Source organism: Haematobia irritans, chromosome 1 (genome assembly GCF_050003625.1).
Source record: "Haematobia irritans isolate KBUSLIRL chromosome 1, ASM5000362v1, whole genome shotgun sequence".
NCBI classification, from domain to species: Eukaryota; Metazoa; Arthropoda; class Insecta; order Diptera; family Muscidae; genus Haematobia; species Haematobia irritans.
In genome coordinates, this window is record NC_134397.1 from 16020836 (window position 1) to 16031599 (window position 10764).

Here is a 10764-nt window from a genome sequence, read left to right on the forward strand (position 1 = left end):
GTCTTCTTTATTAATGGTCTTTGGTATTTAACTATAGCGGATGTTTTTATTTTCATACGTTTGTTTATTTTTATATGTGAAACCGGTTAGTAGCAAAGACAATACACAAAGGAAGATAGGAAATTTGCTACTGAGGAGATCAAACCATTTACGGTGTTAGTTTCATATTTTTCGTTTATCGAATCAAACGCGTATACGACAAGTATTGGCATAGCATTAAAATGCCAATAAAAATAAATTAAGTGCACGAAATAAATTTCCATAAAGGTGAGCATTAAGTTCGAGTTTAGCCGCTAAAGTGAAAACTAAATCAGCAAAAAAATGTCATAAAATTATACATAGTTGTTGCAAATTTTATTATAACTTGGTGGGGAATAGCCCAAAGCAAATTTTCGTAAAGTTTGTTTTCCTTAAAGTGGAATAATTCAGAAAAGAAAAATGGCGATTTTAGCGGCTAAACTCGAACTTTATACCCACCTTAAAGGGGAAAAATTTTGTTTTTTGTTATTGCCTAAAATTTAACATTGTTTCATTAAGAAAATTAAGTTTTTCATTTAAAAAATTAAAACGAAAAACAAATAAAAAAAAATTACAAACATGTATGGAACTAACATCGTAAATGCAACATTTGCTTTGACGGAAGCCAATTTCCTATCTTCCTAAAGTTTATTGTCTTTGGTTAGTAGTACCCACCTTAGTGTACAAATAAAAAAATGCCAAAATGAAAATATTTATTATGGTTCATATCTACCGTTTAATACGAATCACCCTGTTAATTTGTTTTCAATATCATGGCAACACTATCCACCAGAAGTAAGGATTGGATTGTTGATTTGCACAAAAATAATTAAAGAAATACCAGAACTATTAGAACTTGTTAAGGTTCCAAGGAGCAAAAATGGATCCTATATTAGGAAGGCCACAGTTTTTGAGTGAAACTGTTAATTTATTTACCGATGAAAAGACTGCCGCTGCAAGAGCTCGAGTAAGTACCGGCCGCAATGGTTACGCACAACACATTTGTATAGCTTTCTCATTTCTAGGTTGTTGAATGGTTTAATGAATTGAACACTGTCAGTGATGCTCAAACCAAATGTGAATTGTTGGTAAAAATTCAAGAGACCATAATAGGCTCTTGTGTAGAATTGCTGGAAGAGTTTTTAGAATCTATTCTGTCGTTGGTGCATGATACCAACATGGATGTGCGGAAACAAGTAGTAGGCTTTATGGAACAAATATGGTATTTATGGTTGCAAAGAAATTTGGAATTTTTCTAATACTGCTATTGATTCATTTTAGTAAAGTAAAAGTGGAGTGTCTGACCCAAATCATTAACTTGATTTCCATGTTACTGCGCGACCGATCACCGCAAGTTATTAAACGTGTTATACAAGCCTGTGGAAGCATATATAAAAACGGTTTACAATGGATATGTAGTCACCAAGAATTGACCGATAGTGCTGAAAAAGTTTGGAATGTTCTAAGCTTGATAAAGGCACAAATATTGGATTTAATCGATAATGACAATGATGGCATTCGTACAAACGCCATTAAATTCTTGGAAGGTGTCGTAGTACTACAAAGTTTTCCTGACGAAGATAGCCAAAAAAAGGACAATGACTTTTCATTGGAAAATATTCCGGATAATTTGAAGATAGTTAAGCGGCAAAAACTCGAAGAGGAGGCTTTAAACATTTTCGATATATTGCTAAGGTTCCATGGAGCCACTCACATATCTTCGGTGAATTTAATAGCCTGTACCAGTAGTTTATGCACCATAGCTAAAATGAGACCTAGCCTAATGTCTCATGTAGTGGAAGCGTTCAAGCATTTAAACTCTAATCTTCCCCCCACTTTGACCGATTCTCAGGTCAGTTCGGTGAGGAAAAGTTTGAAAATGCAATTGATTGCCTTGTTGAAGAATAAAGGGTCATATGAATATCAATCCGTAATAAAACATATGCTTTTGGATTTGGGAGCATCGCAGGGGGAAATACAGCGCACCATACCTAAAATGGATAAACAAGAACAATTGAGAAGACAAAAACGAATCTTGGAAAACGCAACCAATAATTTGTCGAAAAAAATGCGTTTAGGACCACAACATGACCTACCAGAGGAGCCAGAAAAGTCTAAAGAAATGGTAATCGACGAAGAAGAATTGGATAAGCAACGCCAAAAATCAAACAGGGTGAACGAAAAATATATTGCTGAAAATATCAGATCTACAGAAACAGCAGTGAAATTTGTTATGGATTTTTTACCTAAACTTCCGGAAAGTCCTCCGGAAGCATTTCTGCGGGAATATGTTCCAATCAAAGATTTATCTATACCGCAACAAGTCTCGAAAATTTCCAATTTATTGGGTGAACAAATGACTGAGCAAAAAATTGGACCAGGATCGGCTGCATTTACTAAAGATCCCCCAATGAAAGAAAAAGTTGTGGGATCAACATCATCGGAGGCCATGGATGTTGACGAAGCGGGAACATCTATGGACGAGGAACAGTTGCGAAAAGAAGAAGCTACAAAAAAATTGCGTGAGAATATGGAGCGTGTTAAAGGCGAACAAGAGCTTATTGAACGCATGAAGCAAAAGGCCAAGGCGCTAAAACTACAAGAGGTCACCAAACCTTTCTCGCGATCCATGAAAGAGAAATTTCTCATGGATGCTGTAAAACGAGTCTTGAATGCAGAGCGCCAATGTATTATTGGCGGTGTTTCAGCAAAGAGAAGAAGACTGGTAACTATAATGGCCGCCACATTTCCAGATAATGTGAGGTATTATATATTCGACTTCCTAATGTTGGACATTAAGCAAAGAATAGATTTGGCTTTCTCATGGCTATACGAAGAGTATTGTTTGTTGCAAGGGTTCACCAGACATTCTTATGTGAAATCTGAAAATCGTCCAGATCATGCTTACAATGAACTGTTGACCAGACTGGTGCAGGGAATTATTGAAAAATGCGAATTTCGGGATAAAATTTTGCTTATGAGGAGGCTTCTTCTTGAAGCTCCACTTTTGCCCGATGATGTTCTAAAGATTTTTCTACGTCAGATATTAATAGAAGAATATACCTCGCATGGCTTGGAATTGCTTAAAGACTTGTGCGTTCTAAGACCTCCCCGAAGGGCCAAATGTGTGAGGCATTTGCTACAGTTTTGTGTCCATGAAAGAGGAGACATAAGAAACAAAGCTTTGGAGCATATTGTGGAGCTATATAATACTCAAAAACTATTGCCGCCACGTATTAATGAATTCGCTTTGGAATGGTGTACACATCTGGAAAAAGAGATACCACCTGCATCTATATTCGGAGTTGAATACGGCAGACCAGATATAGAAACAGCCTGGAGAGAAGAAAGTGCAAAGATTTGCTTAGTAGTAATGCTAGCCCTAATGCCACATAAACCAGAAATATTTCTAGATAAACTGGTACAGATCTATGGTAATACTTCCGCTGATCTGAAAAGAACGATTTTAAGGTCTATAGATGGAGCCATCAAGTCCTTGGGACCTGAAAATGTGATGCTGCTAAAACTCCTAGAGGATTGTCCCAAGGGTTGTGAGACCTTGATTATACGCATTATTTATATATTGACCGAAAGACAACCTACACCACAACAGGAATTGGTCTTAAGGGTACGTGAACTCTATGCGAATAAAATCAAAGATGTACGTGTTCTAATACCCATAATGGCCGGTCTAACTAAACCCGAGATAATAAAAGCTTTGCCCAAATTAATAAAACTCAATCAAGTTGTGGTGAAAGAGGTTTTTAATCGTTTGTTGGGTATAGGTGCGGAATTTGCGAATCAAACAATGGCCACTAGTCCTGCCGATATTTTGGTAGCTCTACACAATATCGATGTGAATGAATGTGATTTGAAATTTATTGTAAAGGCTACATCGATGTGTTTGGCTGAAAAAGAAGTCTTCACCCAAGACGTGTTGTTAGGTGTGCTACAACAGCTGGTGGAGATTGTACCCATTCCTACCTTGCTTATGCGTACAATTATTCAAAGTTTAACTTTGTATCCTCGTTTGGGTAATTTTGTTTTAAATCTACTGCAAAGACTTATAATGAAGCAAGTATGGCGTCATAAGGTCATATGGGAAGGTTTTTTGAAGTGTATACAAAGATTGAAGCCTTCATCATTACCGGTTTTGTTACACTTACCACCACCTCAATTGCTTGCGGCCTTAGACCAATGTCCCGATTTGAGGCAGCCTTTGTTAGAATATGCCCAAAGTATTGAAGATGAACCAATGTCGGGTATAACACAACAAATTATGGACATTATAACCGGAAACGCCGTGGATGTTTTCATAACGGTAAGTTTTAGAATTTAAAATTGTTCTAGAGAATGATTTCCATATACATTATATATTCCCCAGGATGACAGCGGTGGTTTTATATCCATAGAGAATATCAAAAAAGAAGTGGAGGAACCCATGGAAATATCTACCATTTCCACCGTTTCTACAGTTCCAGTTGTAAGTACAGTAGTACCAGCCGCCCAACCTGCTGCAGCAGCTTTACTTCCTGATGCCAATCAACCTCTACCTCCAGGAGAGGATTAAATTTAACAAATATCTCAAATTGTAATCTTTATTATTATTTTTTTTTCTTCTACAAAATTTTGTTTTATTTACTGTGTGTTGTCATTATCTATGTATGAAATATTGGGTGGCAAATAATTGGGTGTTTAATCATTATATTAAAGATTCACCTCATATATCATTTGTGTTCCGTTAAGACCAGCCAAAATATTCATGGCTGTTATCCTAGACATTTCTGCACGGGTATTGGTTTCCGCACTTCCAATATGTGGCAAAACAACAATATTGTCCAATGTCAATAGTGGATCATTTAAAGGCAAGGGCTCTGGTGTTGTGACATCCAAACCAGCAGCTAATATGCGTCGTTCTTTCAAGGCTTTGTATAGGGCTGGTTGATCAACTACCCCTCCACGGGCTATGTTGATAAAAATACAATTACTTTTCATTTTATCAAAAGCCGAACTGTTAAAGATTTCTTTTGTCTCAGGTGTTAGAGCACAACAAGCAATGATGAAATCTGATTCACTTAACATTTCTTCAAAGGAAACATATGAAGCAGATACCTGTTTGGCCTCTTTAGGACGTTCCGTACGTGTAGTATAGGTAATAAGGGAGGGTTTAAAAGGCACCAAACGACTAGCAATTTCCTGGCCAATGCGTCCAAAACCAAATAGGCCTATACGAGCCCCCTTTAAACCTTGACCACACATCCAACTAGGTGCCCAAGATTTCCATCCTCCATTGTAAACCTCCTTGTTGGCCTCGATCAAACGTCTATTTGTCGCCAATATCAAAGCTAATGTGAGTTCAGCAGTTGCATCAGTCAAAACTTCGGGAGTATATCCAACTCGAATTCCTCGCTTTTTACACTCCTGAAGATCAATATGCTCATAGCCCACTGATATTGTGGAAATACATTTCAATTGAGGGCCAGCCTTTTCAATTACTTCTGCATCGATTTTGTCTGTCAATGCACAGAAAAGGGCATCTTTACCCTGGATTTGTTTCAAGAGTTCATCGCGTGGAACCGGTTTTGGTTCAGACCATGTTGTTACGTTACATCTATGGAGAAAAATTTTTTTACTGTTCCGAACTTCTAATTTACCAAACATACTCCTTTTTCAATAAATCCAAACCAACAGCGGCCACATCTGGTCTAGTTACATATACACTTTTGGGATTTTCCATTTTAGAAGAAGTTTGCCGTAAAGTACCTGTGATGTTATCAATTGATTTGAGCCGTCGTAAAACTAAACAACTTTGCAGTTTTATCAAATGCCGTGTAACGAACATTTTGTCTGGAGAATGGATTACCACCTGTTAGTGTATTTGTGTTGGCCGATACAGCTGATTTTATTAGAGTAACCAGTCGATTGTATAATGTTCTAAAGACCCAGTGGGGTAAATTGAAAATGTTGTGGTTTGTATATGGTCTCGATCTGGAATCCGTTTCAATTACATCCTTAACTTTAGAATACTTTGAGACCAATCAATTTTTTGTAATATTTTCTCAAATTTTTCCAAGTGATCTCGTAGGGCAACTTGCCGATATGAGGAGGTATTTCTCGTTTTCTTAAGCCCTTTTTTATGAGGCTTACATTAAAAACGATCTTTATCGCGGGTGCTACCACTAACCTGGCAATTACATCCTGGCAACCAACTCGTCGTGAAAGTCTTTTCCATGCATTCGTAAACATAAAACACAGTATTACAATATCGATCATAGAAGACCCTAATTTAAAATAAAAGGCTTTCAATTGCAATTCCTCTCAATATACTCTGCTGGAAACGATTATAATAAATAAAACTCATACATGGTTCCAGTGTCAGGAGGTTATCAGGACTTCAAATGTAGGAATCTGATAAGACGAATTATGGATTTGTAATACATCTATAAATTTCTTTGAGACTTTTGAACCATATAAATAAAAAATATTTTAATGTATATAAGAAACATTTTTGTAGATAAATTAACCTGCGAAAACCGCTTATTTTTAATATGTATTTCAATTCCACCAAAACGTCCTTCTGCATAGAGAAAATGACCGTACAATGGAAATATGTAAAAAAATAATTCATTTTCGTCATTTTAACCGCCTAATCACAGCGACAAATCAGAAATCAATTTTGTTTGTAGACCATAATACATCATTCTAATATTTTGACTAATGGCAAAACTTACAGCTCAAATAAAAAGATTATGCTAGAATAACAAACTAGAACATTTATGTGTTTATTTTTAGAAAAAATGTCATTCTAACAAAATTTTATGTCGCAAATATATTTGCGTATATCTGAAGAGTTCGATTCTCTTTTATATTTAATGATAAAGCCAGAGATTAAAATCCGACATAGATCATTAGTTTCGGATTGCAAATAAATATATCAGTTCCAAATGTTTCATATGTCTTTTTAAAAAAATATTCTTTGAAAAGCCTTGGAAAATGGAACTTGGTATTTTCGTGATTTGGACTTATTCGATAAAATTAAATAAGGAAAACCTTAATTGAAACAATAGTCGAACCTCAGTCCGAGTTTGATGCATTAGCAAAGTATTTTATAGCAAACAGAAAATACTTGCCCCAGTATCTGAGAGTACACGAATAAACCTATTGTCTTCTTGGTATTTTGCAACCTAACCAACAGCTGTTTTGTGTTTACAAACAAACGAGTTTAAACGTTTATCGCTGTCAAGGAAAATGCGGTTTACTTGGAGGGGTTTTAAACCTTGAATAAAATGGAAATATCAAGCATTATGGATATATGTGAAACAAAACAAAATGCAGATATTAAAAGAAAGGCTGAAAGTGATCTAGTGTGTAAACAAGTGCATAAAAAAATTTGCCAAGAACCAAACTCACCGAAAATTATATCACTGGAAAGTAGCCAATGTGCTCCTTTCAACGAGAATAACAATATAACAGAGGAGACGAAAAATATTTCATCACAAGGTTTACCAAAAAAGGAGTTTTTGGAAACGGAAGCAGGCAGTCCAGAAAAGAAACAACAAAACTTTATTCCAAAAAGTCCAAAAAAACGTCTGGAATTTCCAACTACTTCTGGAAGAGAAAACCAAACAAAAGTCAAAGAAAAATTCATCTATGGCAATTACACACAATATTATGGTTATCGAAATAAAGACAAAGATTTCCATGACATACGATTGGATGTGTTTGAGAAATACAAAGATTCGTTTAAAGATAAACTTGTATTGGATGTAGGCTGTAATAGCGGATTCATAACCATGGAAGTGGCTAAAAGATTTGAAGTCAAGTCTATAGTAGGATTAGACATAGACAAACATCTTATTAATCAAGCCATTAAATCTGTAATTCGTCACAAAAAGGCATTACCAATAAATAGTGACCTTAAGCGTTCTCATAAATTCCCATTCAATGTAACATTTGTTCATGGAAATTATGTTTTACGGGATGCCGTTCTCTTGGAAATCGAAAGACCTCAATTTGATGTGATACTTTGCCTTTCTATAACAAAATGGATACACTTAAATTTCGGTGACAATGGTTTGAAGATGGCTTTCAGGCGAATGTTTCTACAACTACATCCGAAGGGTATACTGATATTGGAAGCTCAACCATTTGATAACTATGGAAGGCGGAAGAAAATGACTGTATGTATAAGCTCCTAAAAATTCGCATGATATGATGAAGTTCTAATTTTTTTTTGATTTTTCATTTCAGGAGACAATATACACAAATTATACAAATATGAAATTTTTTCCCAAAAATTTCGATGAATTTTTGTTATCGCCAGAGATTGGTTTTGTTAAAATGGAAATAATGGGAGTACCTGATCATTGTAAAAAAGGCTTTAAAAGACCTTTACAAATATTCTACAAAGAATAGTTGAAATAAAAGAAAAACAATTATCCTCGTTATTATTCGGAAGTCTTCCTTTTTTTATTGGGTGTCAAAGGAGGAGATTTTAAAGTTTCTAGTACAGTGGGAAGATGCTTTTCTAGAAGTTCCTCAGAACTTATTGTAAAACTGCTATCAACCCATATGCCCTTCAATTGATTGATTATCAGACCCATTTTCTTAGTCGGTTCTAGACCCCGTTCTTTCAAAGTGTTCCCATTGATAGGAAATCTAGGCGTATTCCATGATTTAAGGGATTTATAAAGCTCTGGTTTATGCTTATATTTCAGTAGTTGTTCAACGAACTCCCGATTGGCATATGGTCGGAGACATAATCTTTGATAATCCAATAACGTAATATAATCCACATCAACCTGAAAAAAAGACAAATTTATCTTTGCTATAAATTTAGAGTATTAAGAACTTACCTTGTCTCTATACTGGGTAATGAATAGAGCCATGTCACGCTCAAAAGCTGATAGGCGCAATCTTTCGTGCAGCTTCATAACATCTTCGACAGTATTAAGCAATGATATCATTACTAGTATGGGATAATGCGAGTCATCAAAGTCTTTCAAAGCCATACATAGACGCTTAAACTCAACAATATTAGGATCCTGAGGTAAACCACAATGAACTGTCATTTGACAATTTATCATTTCCAATACAAGTTCTTCGGCAAAGTTACCCACAACTATTTTCTTCATTTCAGACCATATACGTTCTCCACTTATCTTAGCCAAACCCTCAGCATTGTTGCGAATTGCCTCCAATGTTGGAGCATCGTGACAGTTGGGCTCTCTTGCTATGCGTCCATAGAAACGGAAATATCTTAAGATGCGAAGATAATCTTCTTGTATGCGCACAGAAGCATCTCCCACAAAAACTACACGCCGCTGTTGCAGATCCTCGTAGCCAAAGAAGTAATCATAGACAGTACCATCGAAACCCAAAAACATCGAGTTAATGGTTAAATCTCTACGATTAGCATCCAATTGCCAATCGGTGGTATACTGTACCTCTGCATGACGACCATCGGTGCGTACGTCTATTCGCAATGTGGTTACTTCAAAATTCTCTTTATTAGCTATTCGTGGTGTAATGGTACCATGTTTTTCACCCTTCGTATTTACCATGCGAATTTCTTCTGTTTTAAACATTTCCTTCATTTCGTCTGGTGTAGCTGTGGTCGCAAAATCAATGTCTTTGGGTTTAATGTCCATAAGAATATCCCGAACAGCCCCACCAGCAATACGGAGCTCATGATTGTATTTCTTGAAAATATTCACAAGCGTCATCAACTCGTCGGTGAATATACTCCGAAATTCTGGGGAATCTATTTTTTTAAATGCTGGATTGTCACGCATTTTTTCCGGCACTCCTTGTATCTTAGCTTTGAATTCTTTTGTTTGCTGCTGTGCCATATATCGCCGATGCTGCACAGCAAAAGATAATAATTGTCTGTTGAAGAGTTTTACCAACTTTTGGTTAATAATCATAACTAATTAAGACACACTCAAAGCTATTCATGTTATAATTTCGAAAAAGTAAAAGGGAAAAAATGCGTGGGGACGATAAAATAAACAGAAACATATGGCTAACACGGATATTACCTTATTCAAAGTCTACGACGTCGTTCTTTGTCAAGACTAATTTAAGGGCAAATGTTGCCACCTATAATAGGCCTGTGGTGTCAACAATGTGTACAAACAGATGTCGCACTTATATTGCAGGCAAATCGCAATAGAGATCGTAGTTGAATATGAAATTGTCGTGACACACGTGAATCACGTGGTCGTGAACAAAATTTAAAAGCACTCTAGCAAATGCGATTAACGGCCATTTTCTTGTAGCTCCGTTAGGCTTTAACTGCCAGTTAACAGAAAGTAAATTGCAAATATCTTCTCTCTGGTTAACTTTAACTGAAAAATTTTCAGCAGTTAAATTTCTAACTGGCATGTGGGATATATAGGCAAGATGACAGATATGTCCATGGTACGGTTTAAAAATTCGTTAGCTAACGGAGCACTAACGGAGCTTCATGAAAATGAGGGTAAAGCAAATATGTCGTAAGTGAGAGTGAGGAAAGGTTTGTTAATGTGTGTGAACAAAACTTTTGTAAAATCACGCCCTCAATCGATCACACTTATTCTCACAAAACAAAAAAAAAAAGAAGAAAAAAAAAACAATCTCGTTCATGCTAAAGATTAAGTTCTTCCTCATATGTTAACCACATCTATTATTTGAATATACATAATTATTGTTGGCGCTGAACTTATTCTACGTTTGAAAATGAGACTCGTGAATACGTCCGGAGCA

General features: G+C 35.9%; 4 protein-coding genes across 4 annotated transcripts; 2 read left to right on the forward strand and 2 right to left on the reverse strand.

Annotated features, from left to right (window-relative positions):
• Positions 1-792: 792 nt before the first annotated feature.
• Positions 793-4743, forward strand: Sym (symplekin scaffold protein). Its single transcript, XM_075289407.1, has 4 exons — positions 793-985; positions 1044-1240; positions 1300-4339; positions 4403-4743. The coding sequence occupies exons 1-4, from the start codon at positions 899-901 to the stop codon at positions 4586-4588; spliced, it is 3510 nt and encodes a 1169-aa protein (XP_075145522.1). The 5' UTR covers positions 793-898; the 3' UTR covers positions 4589-4743.
• LOC142220329 (glyoxylate reductase/hydroxypyruvate reductase) lies at positions 4603-5917 on the reverse strand. The gene is made up of 2 exons (XM_075289408.1): positions 5682-5917; positions 4603-5629 (listed from the first exon to the last, which is right to left on the reverse strand). The coding sequence occupies exons 1-2, from the start codon at positions 5858-5860 to the stop codon at positions 4726-4728; spliced, it is 1083 nt and encodes a 360-aa protein (XP_075145523.1). The 5' UTR covers positions 5861-5917; the 3' UTR covers positions 4603-4725.
• Positions 5918-7222: 1305 nt separating this feature from the next.
• LOC142220331 (U6 snRNA methylphosphate capping enzyme Amus) lies at positions 7223-8475 on the forward strand. The gene is made up of 2 exons (XM_075289410.1): positions 7223-8198; positions 8269-8475. The coding sequence occupies exons 1-2, from the start codon at positions 7305-7307 to the stop codon at positions 8431-8433; spliced, it is 1059 nt and encodes a 352-aa protein (XP_075145525.1). The 5' UTR covers positions 7223-7304; the 3' UTR covers positions 8434-8475.
• On the reverse strand, positions 8454-10050 carry LOC142220330 (CCA tRNA nucleotidyltransferase 1, mitochondrial). Its single transcript, XM_075289409.1, has 2 exons — positions 8874-10050; positions 8454-8819 (listed from the first exon to the last, which is right to left on the reverse strand). Exons 1-2 carry the CDS (start codon positions 9942-9944, stop codon positions 8466-8468), a joined length of 1425 nt encoding a protein of 474 aa, XP_075145524.1. The 5' UTR covers positions 9945-10050; the 3' UTR covers positions 8454-8465.
• Between the last annotated feature and the right edge of the window lie 714 nt (positions 10051-10764).